Here is a 21,451-nt window from a genome sequence, read left to right on the forward strand (position 1 = left end):
AAATAGACAGCTTCAATGGCCTTATCTACATATAAATCTGAAATTTTAGATGTTTTGAGCATTTTTTATAGTTTGTATAGCTTCAAAAAGGTACGAAATTGATAATATTCCTTTACGCTGAAAATTCCTTTAAGCTGCCAAACACCCACCGGCGGAAGGCGGTGGGTGTTCGGAACTGCCACTGGTATCCGATATTGCCCTTTTTTCGATCACAATTCCATCTTAATCTAACCGTATTTAGTAACTAGCTATATCAGGTAGTACGGAGTACTAAGTACCTACCTACGATTCAACTACGAGTTAACATTTGGTCAAAATGTCAAGAATTGACTGTAACTATGCTAGATACAGACTATAAGAGCAAGGACCAGTGATCCTTGCCAATATCGTCACTAGCTAACATTCGCTCTTGTCTCCTTGACTCTGTTAAGGGCCGAAGCGACAGGGATTGATAAGATTAGTTCCACGTTGAACGATAAGGATCATTACCTAATGGCTCTTTACTCATAGGGTATAGATCTTGATAGCAATCGTTGATGTTGAAACACGCCCTTCCATTGACATACGCCTTTTCGGAGACAACCCCCGACAGCTTCGGATATGATCCGAACCACTCGGACGATGTGGGGCTTCCTTATTCTGGTTGTTTATATTATACCAGCCTTATAGCTTACTGTCTATGCTGGTATTGAGTAGTTCAACTAGCACTTTGTATCTATGGCTTCAAGACCGCCTAGTGGCTCTTTCCGAGGGGCTCGGTTGGCAGTGAATACATCTCGAGGCCGACATGACCCGCGCTGGCTGCGTCGAGATGGATCGACCGTATCTGGACCTAAAGGTCAACTGCCGCCACACTCTCTTTTGCCAGGTAAGATGCTATGGCGATCACTTTTAGTGGCTACTATTTCGTCCCACCCATGGCTGTTGACTCCAGCGTTGCGGACGCTCTCCGTCATCGCTCACCCTCGACTATCTTTCTTGGATGTGAATAAGAATGCCATATTACGCGGGATCCTAAAAACAACATTCTACAACCACTTCTGCGCTGGGGAGAACGCTGCCGAAGTCACTGGTACTATTGACCGGATCAAGCACATGGGTTTTAAAGGTGTCATCCTTACATACGCTCGAGAAATTGTGGTCGACGCCTCATCCCAGAAGGCCAATAGCCCTACAACGAACAATGAGAAGGCCAACGCACAAGCGACAAAGAGCCCTGAAATTGAAGCCTGGAGGCAAGGGGTTCTGGAGACGGTCGAAATGGTGGGAGCTGATGATTTCTTGGCCCTGAAGTGAGCTGATTCCCCGTCGGGGCTATTTGCTAAAAGGCTAACACGATACTTTCAGACTCACTGGGGCAGGTCCTCAAGTAATGGATGCGCTCTCTTCCAACCAGCCCTTACCGGAGCAGATGATATTTGCTTTGCAGGATGTCTGCACTCGTGCTATTGAGCGTAATGCACGCATCTTTGTCGACGCAGAGCAGCAGTCTGTCCAATCCGGTATTGATGCTGTTGCTCTAGATCTGATGCGTCGCTACAATCGAAACGGTATTGCCGTGGTATACAATACTTACCAAGCATATCTCAAGTCAACTCCCGAGAATCTTCTTTCCCATCTTGGCATAGCAGACAAGGAAGGGTTCACTCTGGGTGTGAAACTAGTCCGAGGCGCATATATCAACTCCGAGCCACGCCATTTGATTAATGATACAAAACCGGGTACAGATGACTCTTACAACGCAATTGCAGCTGGAATTCTGCGCCGCCAATACGGTTCCTTTGGGGTTGAACGACAGTTCCCCTCTGCAGAGCTGTTTCTTGCTACACATAATAAGGAAAGTGCTCTAGCAGCCGACTCCTTATACAAGGACCGACTTGCCGCTGGGCAACCCACAACTAAGGTGCAGTATGGACAGTTGCTGGGGATGGCGGACGAGGTTAGTTGTCGTCTGCTGCAGCTTCGTGATGACAGCAGTCAAGCGGCACAAAAGGCGTCTCCTGAAGTATACAAGTGTCTCAGTTGGGGAACTCTCGGGGATTGTCTATCGTACCTTCTGCGTCGGGCCGTGGAGAATCGTGATGCGGTAGGACGGACGAAGCAGGAATATTATGCTCTTAAGACGGAGGCCAAGCGTCGGATAAAGAATATGCTTAGTCTTCGGTGGTAGTTTACTCTAGAATCCCACTATTGTTCTCGGATTCTTTCGTATGGGCCTCAATCAATACACGGTAGTAAGTGTCAAAGGCACATTGTCCACATCCGATATATCGGTAAAAATGAGCCAAAAGAGCAAACCAGACTATGGCACTGTACGGCGTACTGATAAAACTCCAATATCGGACCATATATCCAGGCTGTTATGGATATGGGGAAAATTCTATGTATGTATCTTGAATCTTGGGTGGAAATTTGTAACCACGAACTACGGTAGTTAGGGTTTACCGTTTAGTTCAAATATAATATTTGATTTATTTAATTTAATGACCGGGACCGGGATCTCTTCCGAGTTAAACCCCACCCACCTTCCACTCGAACAACCTCAACTATCTTGAGTACCGACGATTTCCATGGATTCTTTCACTCATAGACGTAATACACGATACTACTAGTGCTGTCGAATACTTGGTATTCCAATCCAATTGCTCTTATGACAGCATTTGAAGATGGTGACTACAAATTCGCGCGCGACCAATGCGTGAGTACTGATAATCTTCGGAGGTTCCATCCGAAGGTCCAATCCACGCAGTAACGGTACGGTACCATACTGACATTCTATAGATGTGAGTCTTGCCGCCGACGTAAGGTGAAATGCTCTGGAGATCAGCCCTGTCGCAGCTGCGTTAGACATAACTGGGAATGTGTACCTGGCCATGCCGGTCGTAGAAGGTATACCGAGGCGTATGTCCACCTTTCTTTCACAAACAATGGGGGGCTTTGATTGACAGTTCAATACATAGACATGTCAAAAATCTACTAGATAAGATTCGATTATATGAAGAGCAACTTAATACTCTTTCGCAAGGTATGTGGGAAACAATGCTAAGGAGTCACGGACAAATCATGACTTGTAAGGATTAGCAGCTCCCCCTGCCACATCGGGCACAGGTATTCGCAATGAATACACAGCTGAAGCCATGCCTTATCAAGAAAGCGACGCGGGGATTAGCCCAGGTAAGTCGGTAGCTCGTTCATCATAGAACTTTGACTGACTGAATTAGCAACCGATTTGACTTCAGGACCGGCATTTGAATCCCAAGTCAAGTCACTTCTTGATAGGAACCACCCAACCAACAGCGCAATCTTACGGACCCCCGATAACAGAGGCTCCACTGAAGCTGCAACGAAATGGACGTCGGCGAGGCCACTGGTCAGCGAAAATGCTGTGCCGACCATCCCATCTTTAGAGGAGTCACAGCATCTACTCGATCGGTTCCTCTTTTACCTTGGTGTTAGCCAGCATTTTTTTGACCCCCGCACCTTTTCTGATAACATGGTACTGCTCTTCCAGGGTGACCAAACACAGGAACGCCAGATGCACACGACCTGGTTCACCGAGTATCTGCTTGTCATGGCAATGGCCAAGCTGATGGATGTAGAAGACCCTTCCTCCCAACCCCCAGGTGCGAGTCTTTTTGCAGAAGCAATGAGACGGTTGTCTCCCTTGCATCAATTGGGCGAGGAAGGGGCTATTGCTGTTGAGATCCTAACACTCGTCGCCACCTACCTCCAGTGGTGCGACCGGAAGCATGATGCGTATCTATATGTATGAAGAACTGGTGAACTGAAACCAGGCACAATGACTAACCGGATACAGATCGGCCTCGCTTTACGACTAGCTATAGCCTTGGGCTGTGATAAACCAGCCCGTGAACAACGCTGTCTGCCTTCAGAGACAGCTCATCGCGTGAGACTTTGGTGGACAGTGTACATGCTGGATCGGCAGGTCTTTAGCCTATGTATGTAAGACTCAAGTACTAACCTGATGGTGTAGACGTCTTTCTTCCGGCCTAGGGCTGGCGGCTGGCTCAGATGAGCGACAGCTGCGCGCTGAGCTGCCTCGGCAAGCCATTGGGTTTCAGTCCCCCATTGCTTTGGCTATCAATGTCCGTATTGCGCGTGCTACGGATGAGATCATGTCGTGTATGTGTTATTTCTGATGGACAAGCGATACGTCCCGCCTCTAACGAGATATTAGCTCTATATGGAAATACATCCATTACTCAAATGGAGCTTGTCCGCAAAATCCAAAAGATCCTTCAGGATCTTTATGAAACAGGCCGTTCTTTCCCCCCTGCTCTTGTCCTTGATTTCAGCCGTCCTTTGCAGACAGTAACACGGACAGGCGCGTCGCTCTACCTGATGTTGTTCCAGGTCAGTCAACCCCAGAAAGGTACTATATGGCTCTACCTAACCAGAGGGTCGATAGGCCATTATACTTTGTACTCGCCCTGTTCTTCTGCAACGTGTTCGTCGGGAGGTCCAAAGACAAAATAATCAACAAGCACTGCAGCCTCTCCCAGCAGCGCTAGGCCGCCTATGTGAGACGTGTAATGAGGCCGCGACGAAAAGTCTAGCCATTCTTCACGCACTTAAGCAAAAACAGACCATACGTATGTAATATCCTATTTCCATCCCAGGCTGTCCCACTAACCATCATTGCAGCCCGATATGGCTTTTTCGATTTGGACGCTACATTTTCCGGCGCCTTTGTTCTAGTCATGATGGGCCTCGTGGACAAGGCTCAGGATCAGCCTCCCCCAGCCCTAGACCAAGCATTCGATGTTCTTCGGTTTCTGTCCCGAGCTGGTAACCTAGCCGCCGAGCGACGTTTACAAGACATCACACATTCTTGTTTGCACGTATGGCCAAACCATATTCTAGGCGCAGATAGAGAGCAAGACGAAGAAGTAGATGGAGGCTCGCCGAGTGCAATCAATTTATCTTTGCTCGGCCCGAGAGTAGACGCAACGGGCTCTCACACATCGGCTTCGGCCCTTCCTCCACAGCCACCATCCCAATACACGGCCGTGGCTACCGAATGCTGGGAACAAGACCGGGATGAAAGCCGGCTTCTGGACACGTGGATGCACCCGGATGCCGCTAATGCGATATTTGATATGCAAGTGGACTGGGATTGGAATCTCGACCTTTCGGTGGAGGCGGAGGGGATTTACACCAGTTTTTTTGATCCATCCCTGCCACTTACCGGTGTAGACCACTCGGATTGGTTGGAGATTGAAAAGATCTTTAACGGACAGAATGACCCGTAGGTTTCTTTTCTCTTGGATCTCTTGCTCAATAGCATTTTCTTTGTATATATAGATCTGTTCTGATTTGTATATATCTTCTGTTTGGTTGCTGTTTGTCAATATTGTGGGCATGCCAGTGTATAGTTTTACATCCACTTATACTTCATTTGAAGGGTATGTCACCTCATCTGCTAACTGGAAATCCTCCTTGATACTTCTCATGCTCGTAAAGCGAAACAGCAAGTTAGTGCTCGTCGCCTTGTCATTAGTACCACTAGCCCTAGTATTCTTGTCTTGGCCTAGCATGGGTGGCGGCCATGATGTCGTAGCGGTATTTGGTGGAGATTAGTTCGGCGGCTCGGAGGAAGGTGGATGCTCGGCTGGTGAAGGTCATGTTTTCTCAGGTGGGTTTGGCGTCTAGGGCCTTTTCGATGATTTCGTTGGTTTGGTCGGTTGTGGCTTCTGCTTAGGTGGCGATTGTTTGTTGGTGTGAGGAGGGGATGGTATATGTGTTGATTGAGTAATATTGGATCTTGGTATTGAGTTAAGACATGGATACGTGCTTCTATTGTTGCAGGAGTAGTTGACATACTACCTTCAAGTTAATTGTCAAGGGAGTCCTAATGGGCAGCTGGCGCTTGAGCTTGTCGATGGCATCTTGGAGCTTTGCGTATTCCACTGACCCTTTAGCGTATGAAGACTGGGTTTTCCCCGTTAGCTGTGAGATACAACGGAGAGGAAGTGGTCATACATTTGGCTCATTGCGAATTGGAGGAGTCCTGGAGGAGTCCTGAATGATGCCAGGCTTCCCAGATGACGGCGTGCTCCGCCGTTGAGCAGCCAAGAAAGATGTCAGGTGCGTTTTCCCAGGGCGAGTGACATGTTGTAAGTCGGGGATACTATACTTCGCTTTTTAATTAGTTAATTAAGCATCGTATTGCGTCTCATGCTCGGTATTTATCGCCCGACATTGTACATTCTCTTTCGGAATGCAACACCGAAGTATCCACAATTCGGTTTAGAATCCGACTTGTGGGCTTTGGCCAGCAGGGCTCTAGAGCACTTATATATATGCTCTTTTGGTCGGGTTATAGCAATAATTGTCACATCATGGCTTCGGAACTGAAAACGAACGAACCCAATGTGGCTGTTTGGAGGGAGACTGTTACGGATCTCACAGCGGGAGCGGCTGGTGGTGCTGCTCAGGTCTTGATCGGTAAGTACCATTTACTGTACAATGTGAATGGTAGATAGAACTAATGGTGTCTAGGCCAGCCTTTCGGTATGTGACTTATGGTGAGGACATTTATCTGGTTAATCTCAATCTAATGATATCCATCAGATCTAGTCAAGGTCCGGCTACAAACCCAGAACGGAGGGAATGCTTTGTCGACCACTCGCAACATCTGGGCCAAAGAAGGACCTTTGGCATTTTACAAAGTATGGGAATTTTTAAAAGCTGGTTGGAATAAGCTACTGACCTGCTAGGGAACGCTTATGCCGCTGTTGGGCGTTGGAGCTTGCGTAGGCCATCTAGCCACCCAACGAACGCACCTCTAGCTAACCTTCTCCAGGTCAGCATTCAATTCGGTGCTTTCCATGGGATCCGACAAGCCATTGAGTTCTACAATAAAGATAGACGCCCAGGACATGATTCAACCCTATCCTTATCGCAATTCTATCTCGCCGGTGCAGGAGCCGGAGTAGCCACCAGCATCATCTCTGGTCCAGTAGAACATATCCGTATCCGCTTACAAACGCAACCTCACGGCGCAGCCAGAATATACAACGGTCCCTGGGACTGTGCTCTCAAGCTCATCCGTACCGGCGGCATCGCCGGTATCTATCGAGGACAGGCGGTGACTCTCCTCCGAGAAATCCACGGCTACGGAGTGTGGTTTGCAGCATATGAAGGCCTCGTGGGCATTGCCATGGACCGTCAACAGAAGAAACGCGAAGAACTCCCAAACTGGCAGATCGCATTATGTGGAGGTCTTGCGGGGGAGGCGCTCTGGCTACTGAGTCACCCATTGGACGTGATCAAGAGCAAGATGCAAAGCGATGGATTTGGGGCCGAGAAAAAATACCGCAGCATGAGATACGCTTTTCGGCATACTTGGGTCACTGGTGGCTTGAGAGGACTGTTTTATGGCCTCGGACCGGCTCTTCTTCGGGCGATGCCTGTGAGCGCGGGCACGTTCGCTACGTAAGTACATATTTCCAGTGTGGGTAATGCCGAAGTGACCCCGAGAATTGGCTAACGGGTGATATGATAGGGTAGAAATGGTTCGGAAGTTTCTGGGTTAGGTAAAAATGATAGTCTATGCATTAATATAACCGCGATGGGAAGTTCACCCAATTTACTAAGTGCGGTTGACCAGGGACTAGGCTTCGTTATTGGTCGGTTAGCTCTGTATAGCACAGACGGCGCGCCTTCGGAATTTACCGTCTGTTAGACTGTAGCCTGTAAGAATAGATTCATGGCTCGGTTGTTACCCTGAATCAGACTTGTATTAGCCGCGTCTTGTCGGCTGTGGGGATCAAGACCCTTAAAAGGCCCAATACGAGAGTTCGGGTAGTTCGACATCGGCGGCGTCGGCTTCACGGAACGTCTCCTATACGGACGGAAAATTTATATGAAAGTCCCGCCGAGCCTGTGGGGATTTATTAAAGTCGGCCGGATTGTGGAGGTGAGTGGAAATTAAACAACGCGCGGGACCCCCGGATAAACACAACCCCAGGGAGTTTAAGCAATTTCAACCCAGTCAACCGTCAACGACTATCTTTTGAACGTTGATAACCTATCAAAATATACAAGTCCCTATGATCGATGTAGAATTGAAAGCTGTATATCAGTATACTAGTAGCTTGGAGGAATGATGTATCTTATGCCTCAAATTCGTACAAACCTTAATATCGCCAAGGATGCATGTCGAATGTACGCTGGAGTGGCACGATCTAGCGACCACAAACTCACAATGATGCAATGTTCTTTACTCCATTCAGGTATTGTTCCTAGTGTGGGGTAAAACGACGATGGATTTTGACCGGCTACTTGGCGTCCTCCATGCTACTATTTATTAGGGCAAGAGTCCCCGTCCGCGACATGAGATCAAGTTTGGATCTCAGGGATTTGCCAGGCAGACTCACAAGATGCTCATCTCCAAGACCGTGCTCAGCGGGCTTGCCTTGGGGGCGTCCTTCGTTGGCGTTTCTGGTCAGCAGAACTCAACCCGTTGGCCGTTGCACGACAATGGTTTGACAGACGTTGTTGAATGGTGGGTTCAGTCAAATTGCGGATTCAAGGCGGTTGGCTCTGACACCACGGCTACACAGGGATCACTATAGTTTCTTGATTAATGGTCAGAGACATTTCGTTTTCTCTGGAGAGGTTTGTTTACCCAATCGCCTATATTCTGGATAATTCAAATGCATTAACATCATATAGTTCCATTACTGGCGTATTCCTGTGTAAGGCAAGAGTTCCACAACGGCAACGCTCTAGCTAATGGATTATCAGGCCCGAATTATGGAGAGATCTACTCGAGAAGATCAAAGCCGCTGGGTAGGTAGTCCTAGATTCTTGACGCCCTTTGTCAACACGCTAATGACGAATCTGATAGTTTTACTGCCTTTTCCATCTACAATCACTGGGGATATCATACCCCCAAGCCCGGCGTTCTTGACTTCGAGAACGGAGCCCACAACTTCACTTCGATCATGACTCTAGCCAAAGAGATAGGCCTCTACATGATTATCCGACCAGGCCCATACGTCAATGCGGAAGCCAATGCTGGCGGTCTCCCTCTGTGGGCAACTACAGGTGCCTATGGAAAACTACGGAATAACGACCCTCGGTACTTGGAGGCTTTGACCCCGTACTGGGCTAACATTTCCAAAATCATTGCTCCTCATCTCATCACTAACGGCGGAAATATCATCCTGTATCAGATCGAGAATGAGTACGCCGAGCAGTGGCTTGACGAGGAAACCCAGGAGCCCAACACGTCTGGCCAGGAATACATGCAGTATCTGGAGGATGTTGCTCGGGAAAATGGCATTGATGCTCCTCTGATCCATAATCTTCCGAACATGGTAGGGCACTACGCTCGCTTGCTGAAGAAACAGAAATTTTGGCTGATATATACCAGAACGGTCACTCATGGTCCAAGGACCTCTCCAACGCTACCGGAAATGTCGACGTCATTGGCGTGGACAGCTATCCCACTTGCTGGACCTGCAATGTCAGTGAGTGTCTCTCAACTAACGGAGAGTATATCCCATATGTGAGTAACGCCCTGCCTTCTCTGGTGATTTATGCTAAACTATCTCAGAAAACCTTGACCTACTACGAGTAAGTGCGATAGTACACGAATTTGTATGAGTGAAATACTGACTTACCTTCAAATCAGCTACTTCAAGAAATTATCACCGTGAGTTTTGCCCTGTCTGAGACTATCTACACATCCTAATGTCCATTGCAGCACTCAGCCAAGCTTTATGCCCGAGTTCCAGGGCGGTTCATACAACCCATGGGGTGGACCCCAAGGAGGCTGCCCGGATGATCTTGGCCCGGATTTCGCGAACCTCTTCTACCGAAACCTGATCTATCAAAGAGTCAGTGCTATCTCGCTGTACATGTTGTATGGCGGTACAAACTGGGGCTGGCACGGCTCAACAGATGTCGGTGAGTTATCCCCAAGTCGAATTTATGCCACAGGTGCTGATGAGCCCAGCGACGAGTTACGATTACTCTTCTCCAATTTCGGAGAACCGAAAGCTTATTGAGAAATACTATGAGACGAAAGTGCTCACTCAATTCACGAAAAGTACGCCTCTTTTGTCCGATATGTGGAAGCTTGCCAAGCTAACCCCAGGATACAGTCGCCCAGGATCTGTCTAAAGTCGATCGTTTAGGCAACGTAAGTAGATCAGAACAATGTCGTCGACGGCGAAACGCTAACAGGGGTCAACAGAGCACGAAATATTCGAGTAACCCAGCTGTTTCAGTTTCTGAGCTGCGGAACCCTGACAATGGCGCGGCTTTCTACGTGACTCAGCACGAATACACTCCCTCTGGAACGGTCGAGAAGTTCACAGTTAAGGTTAACACATCCGATGGTGCCCGTATGTTACCTCCTGCAGTCTGAATCGTGTATATCACAATGATAATCTGCTAACTACGCGACAAGTCACTATTCCTCAATACGGCTCCCAAATCACTCTCAATGGTCACCAGTCCAAGATCATCGTCACAGACTTCAACTTCGGCTCGAAGACGCTCCTTTACTCTACGGCAGAAGTCCTTACCTATGCTGTTATCGATGGTAAAGAAGTGCTGGCTCTCTGGGTCCCCACTGGTGAATCTGGAGAGTTCACCGTGAAGGGAGTGAATTCGGCCAAGTTCGCCGACAAAGGACGCACTGCGAACATCGAGATTCACCCCGGAGCAAACAATGTGACAGTATCTTTCATGCAGAGAGCGGGTATGAGCGTGGTTGAGCTTGGTGATGGAACACGCATTGTTCTTCTCGATCGGTCTGCTGCCCATGTATTCTGGTCTCCTCCTCTCAACAATGACCCTGCCGAGGCCGGCAACAACACTGGTAAGTCCACTTTGATGGCGGTATACAAATAGTTTGATAGACTCGCTGACATGCATCAGTCCTCGTCCATGGTCCCTACTTAGTTCGCTCGGCTAGATTGGAAGGCTGTGACTTGAAGCTCACCGGAGATATCCAGAATTCTACAAAGGTCAGCATCTTTGCGCCCAAGTCGGTATGCTCGGTCAATTGGAATGGTAAGAAGACATCCGTCAAGCCAGCGAAGGGTGGTGTCATAACCACAACCTTGGGAGGCGATGCCAAGTTCGAACTTCCCACGATCTCCGGCTGGAAGTATGCGGACAGTCTCCCTGAAATCGCGAAGGGCTATTCTGCTACAAGCAAGGCCTGGGTTGGTATGTTACTCTCTCCTCCTCGGTCGCCAGTAGCACCCGCCAGCTAACAAAAGAAACAGTGGCTACGAAGACAAACTCGCCCAATCCTACTCCCCCGGCACCAAACAACCCAGTCCTCTACGTGGACGAGAACGGTATCCACGTCGGCAACCACATCTACCGCGCCACTTTCCCCAGCACCGACGAGCCCCCAACCGACGTTTATCTCAACATCACCGGAGGTCGCGCATTCGGCTACTCTGTCTGGCTGAACTCAGAATTCATCGGCTCCTGGCTCGGTACCCCGACAACCGAGCAGAACGACCAGACATTCTCATTCTCCAACGCAACCCTCAGTACAGACGGAGACAACACCCTAGTCGTCGTCATGGACAATTCAGCCCACGATCTGCGCGAGGGAGCAACTGATCCCCGAGGAATCACAAACGCCACTCTCGTCGGTCCCGGAAGCTACTCCTTCACCGAGTGGAAACTCGCCGGCAACGCAGGCTTCGAAGACCACCTCGATCCGGTCCGCGCCCCACTCAACGAGGGCAGTCTGTACGCCGAGCGAGTCGGTATCCATCTCCCGGGATATCAGTTCGATGAGGCCGAAGAGGTGCCTTCGAACAGCACGAGCCTGACCGTTCCCGGCGCTGGTATTCGGGTCTTCCGCACCGTTGTTCCCCTCTCCGTGCCCCAGGGACTGGACGTCTCTATCTCGTTCCGGTTGACTGCTCCCTCGAATGTGACCTTTACCTCTGCGGAAGGATACACTAACCAGCTGCGCGCTCTGCTCTTCGTTAATGGATACCAGTATGGTCGCTTTAACCCCTATATCGGTCATCAGATCGACTTCCCTGTTCCTCCGGGTGTCCTTGATTATAATGGGGATAACACGATCGCGGTGACGGTGTGGAGTCAGAGTGTGGATGGTGCTGAGATGAAGATTGATTGGAATGTGGACTATGTCCATGAGACCAGCTTCAATATGAACTTTGACGGAGCGTACCTGAGACCTGGATGGATTGAGGAGAGACGTGAATATGCTTAAGACATGACGCAAAACTGATTTCTGCCCTTCCTATCCAGTCATTGCAAATGAGGTCTCCAGACTTTAGAGTCTGTCAGGCGTCTCCTTCAAATTTAATCAATGTATGAGATAAAGAGTCTGGTATGAGAAAACGATTAGCACTAAACGGTATGAACTATGTACGATTCTACGCATAAGGTAACAAAGTAACAATGTGACGAGTAATCAACACATTAAACAATCCCCAAATCAAAACAAACAAATTGCAGTAGTCCAAGCCACAGTAACCCCAAGAATATATTCACTCGCACCAAGCTATCCACAACATCGTGAACAAAACACAACAGCAGCTCAACCAAATTAGGGCAAAGATCCACATCCCAAAAAGGAAAGTCAAAGTTACATGGAACCTTAAAACTGCCGCCCGTGACCGCCTAACCAAAATGTGGTTTAGATTGATAGATACAGCGGGCGCGTCGCGTCCGTGTTGAACATCGCATTAAGTCTTAAAAATCACGATATTGCCGTTACCAAATGCGCGGGGGCCTAACGTGAAGCCGCCCGTGGCCTTCCAACGATGCCTTCATTAGCGACAGTCCCTCGTCGCCGACAACGAAGCGAAGAAGAGGAGAGCGACGACTCGTCAAGCTCAACTGGCAACCCCACGCCCGCGTCGAACAGCAGTAAAAGGATCCGTCTGGAAGCCAACCAGAGCAGTGACGACGGGCAAGACACAGAAGATACTTCTAGTGGGACAAGTGATGAGGAGGAGGAAGAGGAGGAAGATGGCGACAATGTGAACGGGGCGTCAAAGCGATCCAAAATCACGAAACCCCGCAACTCTCAACCGACGCAAAATGGAGATCAGCACAATGGAGCAGGAGCAGTACAGGAAGGATACAAACCCGGCGCTATTGTGCGCATCAAGGTCACTGATTTCGTGACCTATACGTCTGCGGAATTCTTTCCCGGTCCGAAATTGAATATGGTGATTGGGCCGAATGGAACGGGGAAGAGTACGCTTGTTTGTGCGATATGTTTGGGTCTGGGATGGGGGCCTGCGGTATGATATATCATTGTCCTTTGATTCATGCTAGAATTGATACTGGGTGATATGGCAAGAGCTGTACTGATATAAAACCTTGTATTCTAGCATTTGGGACGGGCCAAGGACTCCGGTGAATTCGTGAAGCACGGTTGCAGGGAGGCTACAATTGAGATCGAGCTCGCAGGCGGACCCCATTTTCGTCGAAACCCGGTCGTGACTCGGACGATTAAGCGCGATGGCAACAAAAGCTCGTTTACTATAAATGGGCAGGCCGCAACGCGCACCCAGGTACTGAAGCTTGCGCAGTCGTTCTCCATTCAAATTGACAACTTGTGCCAGTTTCTGCCGCAAGATAAAGTCAGCGAGTTTGCTGCTCTTACGCCCATAGAGCTCCTCAACTCCACACAAAGGGCTGCAGCCGGTGCTGAAATGGTTGAATGGCACGATAACCTGAAGGAGCTGAGGGCCCAACAGAAGAAATTACAAGCGGATAACAAAAGCGACAAGGATCTACTAGCTAATCTCGAAGGGCGACAAGAGATGCAGAGGGCGGATGTTGAACGGATGCGACAGAGAACTGAGATCAAGAGAAAGATCGAGATGTTGGAGCTGGCCCGGCCAATGGTGAAGTATAAGGAGATGCACAATGATTTTAAGGACAAGAAACGGAGAAAAGAGCAAATTGCCCGTGAGTTCGAAAACCTCAAGGCTGAGCTTGAACCTTCTTTGAGGGCAGTCAATGCGAAACAACAGTATTGTCTGCAGATCGACGAAGTCGTCAGTTACAAAAAAACACGTGTTGAGGAAGCAGAACGTACGGCTTCAGATCTAGGGAGAAAAATTGAGCAATATGAAGAAAGAATGAAGGAGCTAGAACAAAGAATAGATGCGGAGAAGAAGAGCAATGCCAAATCGAAAGAGGACGGGACGAAAATTCAGCAGACCATCAACAAACTCAACCGCCAATTGGCTGAAGAGGCTATTGAGTTCGATGCTGATTGGTATAATGAGAAGATTGTAAGTAGCTTGGAGACGCTTGCAGACACCCATGCTCATCAATACAACAGAGAGAGAAGCGGCGAGAGATGCGGGAACTTGAGGATAAGGCAAACCAAATCAAAGATAGACGAAGGCCACTCCACGAAGCCCTAAAGGAGAAAACCGACAAGGTCAAGGAGTTGGAATTACATTTGCAGAGACTAGACTCTCAATCGGGACGACAAGAAGAAAAGCTGAAACACTTATCATACGATTCCTACAAGGCTTATCAGTGGATCCAGGCGAATCAGGACAAATTCGAAAAGGAAGTGTTTGGGCCTCCAGTTGTCACCTGCTCTGTACAGGACCCTAAATATGCTGATGCTATCGAATCACTACTGCAAAGGAATGATTTCATCGCATTCACTGTACAGTCTCGCAACGATTTCAGGACACTTCAAAGGGAACTGAATATCGGGCAAAAACTGCACGAAATCAGCATCAAGACCAGCTCTGTTCCCTTGGAGAATTTCGGTCCTCCCAGATCTGAGGACGAGATCCGGAATCTTGGGTTCGATGGTTGGGCGAAAGATTTCATCAATGGACCAGACCCGGTGATCGCCACACTGTGTAGCGAGAATCGGCTGAACCAAACGCCTATCGGCCGTCGAAACATCACGGACGAAGAATTTCGCAGAATGGAACAGGGGCCGGTATCCTCCTGGGTGTCTGGGAAGCAAAGCTACCAAGTCTCGCGACGAAGAGAATATGGTCCCAGTGCGACTTCAACTCGTGTGAGACAGGTGAGGCCGGCGAAGGTGTGGACATCGCAACCCCTGGATGCATCAGCGAAGCAGGATTTAGTTCAAAATATTCAAGTTCTCAAGGATGAAATGCGCCAGTTGCAAGAAAAAATAGACATAGAGAGAGCCAATCTACTCCAGCTCGGTCGTGATCATGAAGAGTGTGAACGGGAACGGGTATGATCTTCCATTTGTTTGTAATTCTGATGATAGATCCACTAACTTTACTATACAGCTTGAACTTGAGAGAGAGAAGTCCGAAAAGCAGACAGCTCTTACAAACTACCGAGCTATTCCCGAGAGAATTCGTATGTTTCTTCGTCTTTCTCCTTTTTGGGCGATTCTAACATACCATCTTAGGCCAGCAGGAACTCCGAATGAGAGACATCCAGAAAATTTTTCAGGATGTAAAAACCAGGGTTCTTGATATTCGCAGTCAACAGGATCAGCTATCCATTGAGAAAGCTGAGGCGACACTTGAATACGCTGTATGTATTATCTGATTTATTCCCGTGATGCCTCGGTGCTAATTCTGGACAGACCGCGGTCGAACATCTTCGAATACTGCACGAGGAGCTCATCAAGTTAAAGATCCGCTATATTGAGGCTTTCTCCGACGTAGAAATCCTGAAGGATCGCAATACAGAACACAGAGACAGATTGGAAGCTAAAAATAACGAGCTGAAAGACGCGAATGAGGAAGTGAAAACCATGTCGGTAGCCGTCAAAGATATGATGAAGCAGGCAAACAAGGTTGTACAACTGTCGCAGCGTCAGCCTGACTTGGCTGCGCTGCTCTCCACTTTGGTCGATCATACTGTCGACCAACTGGAAGCAGATATCGATTCGGAGAAGGCTCGCCTGGAGCTCACGCATGGGGGGAGCAGCAACATCATTAAAGAATTCGAAGAACGTGAAAAACAGATACAAAAGCTGCGTGGCAAGCTCTCCGACTTCGAGACTCAACTCGCGGAATATGATCACGCCATCAACGAGATCCGCGGGAAGTGGGAACCCAAGCTCGATGAGATTATAAAGAGCATAAGTGATGCTTTCTCCGATTCATTTGCCCGCATTGGCTGTGCCGGTCAGGTCACATTAGACAAAGCAGAGGATGAAGCAGGCGCCGACGGCGAGCCTGGAGGCAGCGACTTTGACCAGTGGTCCATCCAGATCCACGTGAAGTTCAGAGAACACGAGAATCTCTCCCTCCTCGACTCTCACCGCCAATCAGGTGGAGAAAGAGCCGTGAGTACGATCTTCTACCTCATGGCTCTGCAGTCGCTCTCCGCATCTCCGTTCCGTGTCGTCGACGAGATTAACCAGGGTATGGACCCGCGCAATGAACGCATGGTACACGGACGCCTGGTGGATATTGCCTGTGCCCCCTCCGAGAACGGAGGTGGCGGTCAGTACTTCCTCATCACGCCCAAACTGCTCAGCGGATTAGTCTACAAGCCAGGCATGAGGGTGCTCTGCATCTACAGCGGTGAGCATATGCCCAAGGACTATGAGCAACTTGATTTTGGGCAAGCCGTTCGAAGAATGAGGGCTATACGAGATCGAGGAAGGGCCGTTGAGGATCCTACTCAAAGAAGTAACGGCCATGTTGACGTTCACGCTTGATTTACCTTTCTGGCTTGGAGTAACGGTCTTTTGTGATACCTCTTTTTCGTTTATGATTCCGATTGCGATACTATATTTGTCATGTGTGCGTACTTTGGTAGAAGCTTATACCAATGCCTGAAACTATTTGTCTCAACTTCACACTGTACATATTGAGTTATACTCAAAACCTAAACGTCAGTCATCATGATCTACAGATATACTACCCAGGATCATTCCGATCAGCGTCCTCACACCCACCGCCCCACGTACAAACCCGTATATCGCACTTTAACCCTCTTCAACGCAAACCTTAACCATCCCAAACCCAATCATCCACTTCATTCCTAACATATCCGTTGCCCCATCCAGTCGTCTCGCCGTTTACTAAGTAGAAGAAGGTAATCATAGGCGAAAATCGGGGTCTGAGAGTACGGTAGCGCATCATTACTTTTCTGGGCCCGGTGAGAACTATAACTTTGTTCTCGGTGGGTTTCCCTGGTAAAGGTGCGTTGTTTAAGCTAAGGTTAATGAGATTCCATGGTAGGGTTTCAACTTAAGCCTTCGACAACTTCAAAAAACATTTCTGAAGGGTTCAATGGGCTGGCATGTAGAAGCGTTAACGGATAAAATATCAAACGGTCGAATGTCATAGAATTGTTAGGACGTCTAGACCGTAAGAGTTTCAAGTACGAGGTGGGTTGACTTGGTTCATGTATGTAGTAGGTATGTATGTACTGTGTAAATGTATTTCAAGTCCCACCGACGATCCGTTCTAGATGCCTATATACAGTACAAGTACATACGATGATCACATACAACAATTTGCGACTTGGTTAGAGAGGTTTGCCTTTTTTTTTTTTTTTTTTTCTGTTTGGTACTCAGCCCTCGCCGCTTTTTGGGTCGCTTTGTCGATGATCTGAGCACATCCAGAGCCCCTCGGCAGCTTGAGTATGGATACCATCCCAGTTGATCAAATCTATGTCTACTTCCCGTATATTCCTTCTAGCTACTAATTCTGCCTATCTGTATTTCTTTATCCTTTGTTAAAACACTGGTCTATAGTGAATCATGACTGTGTTGCTCTTATACGTACTTAGAAGTAACATAGATCTTCACTCGGATATTAGAATATAACCATTCAAGTACCTAGTAATCGCCGAAAAGGACCCCCATATTAACAAAGGCTCATCGTCCAGCACCTCCCTCTATCTTAAGAAAACCCTACAGTGCTAGCACAATAGGAGATGAGCAAAGCCGCGAGTGATAAATCTCAAAGCCACATAGGTAAGATGTGTCTTGGACTGAAATAGTGATAAATCCCCTGATACACAGGTCTAGTATGTCCGATTTATCTCCTAGGCAAGGTGCGTAAGATTGTCAAGTGGAACTTGTTACGACCAGTGCATCACCGCCCACATCCTACTCTGTATACCGATGGCAGGATCCTCAGAAGGATGGATGAAGGTGAAGGTGAGATAGACATACCCACCGGATCCCATCAGTATAATCCGTAGTATACTACACAACTATCGATAGCATTCTGCCGTGCTTTTTTGTTGAATACTTCTCGAAACTCTAGAAACCCCAACCTTGCCTTGTTGAGTGTACGGCTGGTAGTTAATATCTGTGCACTACCAGCAGCCAAAAGAGCCACTGACTGATAAATTATGCTTTCAGCAAATCCTAGTAAACAGGAAGAGAACAACTCACTGCTCCTAAGCCCCATGTCGAAGTAAGTTCTACACCCCCAAAGCAGAAAACGACGGACTCCACCATTGCGAAAAGAATCCCAAATACATAGTCCAAGCTAACAATCACCCATGAGTCTCAAGACCAACCGCATACACACCCACACACCTTTGTGACCTTCTGGACAACAACCAATGTGGATAACCGGCGTGGCTTGGTTCGCCACGTCTGCGTATGTTCTTAACGCCTCATCTTCTAGGAGTAAGGATCGTCAGCAAGGGTTTGTGCTTGAATGTAAAGGATAGGATAGGATCGGAATTCTTTACCTTAACTTATTCCTCGGGTGAAGTTTGGATCCGGAATAAATTAGCTCTATGGCTGCGTGCGACAGTGCCAGGACTGTGGCTTCCGGCGGTTGGACCTATATTACAATTTTACTATTTTTTTAATTATTTTTCATGGACCTTGGTTGGGGGAAACTCTGTGGGTATGAACGGTTCTCTCTCTTTTCTTGGTAGATTTTGGATGTTAGGGTTAGTCAAAGTAGTTCTGTGAGTGAGAGGTTTGGCGGTCTTTGTAAGAGGGTTTGTTGTTGCTGTTGCCGTTGGGGTGGTGGAATGGAGAAGTTTCGAGATGGTATTTGGTTTAGATCTATGATACTTGGAATTGGTATAATGAGATCGGGCTTTGAGAGTTGTGTTAGGGGGGGAGTTGAATAATTTAATCAAGGGGTAGGTATCTTGAGGGTTGGGTATGTTCATTTGGTACAGCTGTTGCATGAGGTATAACCAACTACTGCGTATATACACTGAGTACACACAATAAGTCCGCCCTGCCCTGCATAGTAAATCTTTACTTAGCCAGTCCTACTCTGTAAGCGCCTATACGAATGTAGCATGCATTCAGAAAAGAAAAATCAATTTTGAAGTAATGATGTTCGTTAATAGGCATATCTGTATAGATGTATCTACATACAAGACTGATTGAGAAGGACTCAAAATATACAATTCTTTCTCGGGGTCATGTCACATCAATATAACAAAGGAAATGACACAAATGAAACACGTAACAACAATAAGGGAAGCCCAAGACTCCGACATATGCCCGAGACCCTGACATGTTGCTTCCCAACCCGGAGAAACCCCCGGGTTTCCTTCGACGCCTGGTTAATTCCGATCCTTTCAATAAAACCCATCCATATAATATATACATGTGGTGAGAAGAGAAGAAGCAAACAAAAATTGCATGTATATGAGTTCCTGTCCCAGACACCTGTTCCTGAACCCTAAACCCGGGTAGAAAGTAATAAAAAATAACACGCGTAAAAGGGTATCATCAAAGAATCAGAAGGTGCTGCAAGGTAGATGTTGTATAGACCTGCAGTATAGCTCTTGGGTGTTGTCTTTTTTTTTTTGTTTTTGTTTTGTTTCGGTTTTCTTTTTTGTTCTTGTCCTTAAGCCTTAGTGTTTATACCATGGCTGTGGCAACGGGGCGTCCTGTGTGGCAGCCACGCTCGTGGCGCTTCATGTTGCTTCGTACGCTGAAGGCCTTGCCACAGCCGGCGTGAGTGCAGCGGAATGGCTTCTCGCCGGTGTGGCTATGAGAGTGGATGCGCAGGCTGGATGGTCTGGAGAAGGCCTTGTGGCAAGTCCGGCAGATGTACCGATCATGGTTCTGTTGGTAGGGTGCCGAGCTGGAAGGCGGGAAGTAGTGGTGGTGCTGCCAGGCCGGAGTGACGGGAGTGATCATCTGCTGGTGTGCAGCCGATGCAGGCATAGGAGCAGCCGGCGGAGTAGGCACAGTGGCAGCGCTCTGGTAGGAGCCGGAAGGTCTCTGGTAGTACATGGTGGACGGAGCCGAGGATTCAACCGGCGAAGAGTAAGAGGCCACACTGGGGGCAGGAGAAGCGTAGGGAGCAGCGGAAACGTGGTGGATAGAGCCCTGGCTGGAGATCGAGGATCTATCGGACGGGCTGGGCAGTGTCACGGGGGTTTGCGAGTATGACTCGAGCTTGATGGCCTTGCCACTGGTCACGGACGAAGCAGAGGGAGAGTGGTTGCTGCTGTGGAAGCCGGATTCAGGACGCAAAGGCGGAGTAGGAGGGCCATTTGGTGTCGAGACTGAGTCATAAGGCGAGCGGAACTCAGACTCCCTGCGCGGGGGTGGGCTCGTTCTTTGACGCTCTGCGTAGGTGAAAGTCAGTCATCAATGCTTCTAGAGGTCATGCGCATTGTGCGCAATGGGATCTCGGGGAGACATACTTGCAGCATATTGCGATGCGCTGTCTGCACTTTCCAGGAGAGCAGAGATAGAGGGAAGAGAGCACTTGGGCTGGTCCTCGACTGGCGGGGAAAGAGGGGGTTGCGGGGCGCGCGAGTATGAGAAGTAAGAGTCGTATTCAGCCGGGCGCTTGTAGGAACCCGCCGAGCTGGGAGGAGGGCTGTAGGATGCCCGAGACTTGTAGATGGGTTCAGGACCCGGAGTGATAAGGCTGGCGAGATCCATGACGAAATACGATAGGAGGGACTAGAGTAGAGAGTCGGGGAGAGCTTGAGCTGTAGAAGGTGAAGAATGGAAGAGAAGTTGAAGGTAGCAAAAAACGTGGCTACAGCCGAACCATATATGGAGCAAGAGAGAAGAGGGTACGTAGGAAGACCGGTGGACTGGATCGTGTTCCAGGTACAAAGTGGAGATGCAATTGGATTTCTTGTGAACCAGGGGAGGAGGGGTGGAGGAAAGTGTTTATAGATGGAGATGGAGATGTGCTGGTTCGAGTGGGGAATGAATAAAGCCTTGATAATATGAGCAGGAGAAGAAGATCAACCGAAATGTTTAATTATAGGTAAGTGACGGACGTCCTCCGTTTTGGTAGTTAAACATTCAGGAAAGAAAACCAGCGGGAGATGCCGATGCGAACCACTCCTTCGAATGAAATCAATTCCTTTTTTTTTAAAAAAAAAAAAAATAAATAAATAAATAAAAAATTGATAAACTGACGCTGATGAGGATTAACCTAAACGATTTCCCTGTTGAGCGTAGTATACAATAGGAGGGATAGGGGAAAAAAATCATTATCTATTTATTTATAAGAAAAAAAAAAAA

At 48.2% G+C, this 21,451-nt stretch overlaps 5 protein-coding genes across 5 annotated transcripts; 4 read left to right on the top strand and 1 right to left on the bottom strand.

Moving 5' to 3' along the window:
- Positions 1-873: 873 nt before the first annotated feature.
- BDV38DRAFT_276035 (uncharacterized protein) lies at positions 874-5,273 on the top strand (the record flags this gene model as incomplete). The annotated part of the gene is made up of 12 exons (XM_032058141.1): positions 874-1,292; positions 1,348-2,166; position 2,439; positions 2,789-2,901; positions 2,961-3,025; positions 3,085-3,174; positions 3,222-3,766; positions 3,818-3,942; positions 3,995-4,143; positions 4,199-4,374; positions 4,430-4,613; positions 4,666-5,273. 12 exons carry the CDS (start codon positions 874-876, stop codon positions 5,271-5,273), a joined length of 3,294 nt encoding a protein of 1,097 aa, XP_031907417.1.
- Positions 5,274-6,362: 1,089 nt separating this feature from the next.
- BDV38DRAFT_290369 (mitochondrial carrier protein) lies at positions 6,363-7,559 on the top strand (the record flags this gene model as incomplete). The annotated part of the gene is made up of 5 exons (XM_032061464.1): positions 6,363-6,468; positions 6,595-6,692; positions 6,741-6,776; positions 6,827-7,458; positions 7,529-7,559. 5 exons carry the CDS (start codon positions 6,363-6,365, stop codon positions 7,557-7,559), a joined length of 903 nt encoding a protein of 300 aa, XP_031907418.1.
- Positions 7,560-8,405: 846 nt separating this feature from the next.
- Positions 8,406-12,244, top strand: BDV38DRAFT_288790 (glycoside hydrolase family 35 protein; the record flags this gene model as incomplete). Its single annotated transcript, XM_032061101.1, has 15 exons — positions 8,406-8,530; positions 8,589-8,643; positions 8,701-8,723; positions 8,773-8,817; positions 8,876-9,347; positions 9,404-9,538; positions 9,587-9,606; positions 9,665-9,685; positions 9,737-9,939; positions 9,989-10,081; positions 10,137-10,174; positions 10,229-10,379; positions 10,445-10,858; positions 10,918-11,211; positions 11,271-12,244. The coding sequence occupies 15 exons, from the start codon at positions 8,406-8,408 to the stop codon at positions 12,242-12,244; spliced, it is 3,063 nt and encodes a 1,020-aa protein (XP_031907419.1).
- Positions 12,245-15,260: 3,016 nt separating this feature from the next.
- Positions 15,261-16,814, top strand: BDV38DRAFT_264696 (DNA repair ATPase SMC5). Its single transcript, XM_032056302.1, has one exon. The coding sequence runs from the start codon at positions 15,764-15,766 to the stop codon at positions 16,676-16,678; it is 915 nt and encodes a 304-aa protein (XP_031907420.1). The 5' UTR covers positions 15,261-15,763; the 3' UTR covers positions 16,679-16,814.
- A 2,913-nt stretch (positions 16,815-19,727) lies between these two features.
- BDV38DRAFT_25119 (uncharacterized protein) lies at positions 19,728-21,076 on the bottom strand. Its single transcript, XM_032055029.1, has 2 exons — positions 20,611-21,076; positions 19,728-20,532 (listed from the first exon to the last, which is right to left on the bottom strand). The coding sequence occupies exons 1-2, from the start codon at positions 20,852-20,854 to the stop codon at positions 19,817-19,819; spliced, it is 960 nt and encodes a 319-aa protein (XP_031907421.1). The 5' UTR covers positions 20,855-21,076; the 3' UTR covers positions 19,728-19,816.
- Positions 21,077-21,451: the final 375 nt, after the last annotated feature.

This window comes from Aspergillus pseudotamarii (genome assembly GCF_009193445.1).
Source record: "Aspergillus pseudotamarii strain CBS 117625 unplaced genomic scaffold BDV38scaffold_114, whole genome shotgun sequence".
Classification (NCBI taxonomy): Eukaryota; Fungi; Ascomycota; class Eurotiomycetes; order Eurotiales; family Aspergillaceae; genus Aspergillus; species Aspergillus pseudotamarii.

Excerpts from the sequence above, each read along its gene's own strand:
- BDV38DRAFT_264696 (XM_032056302.1), top strand. The coding sequence starts at position 15,764 with ATGTCGGTAGCCGTCAAAGATATGATGAAGCAGGCAAACAAGGTTGTA.
- BDV38DRAFT_25119 (XM_032055029.1), bottom strand. The coding sequence starts at position 20,854 with ATGGATCTCGCCAGCCTTATCACTCCGGGTCCTGAACCCATCTACAAG. Across the intron at positions 20,533-20,610 it reads CGCATCGCAATATGCTGCAA|AGCGTCAAAGAACGAGCCCA; the intron begins GTATGTCTCCCC and ends TCACCTACGCAG.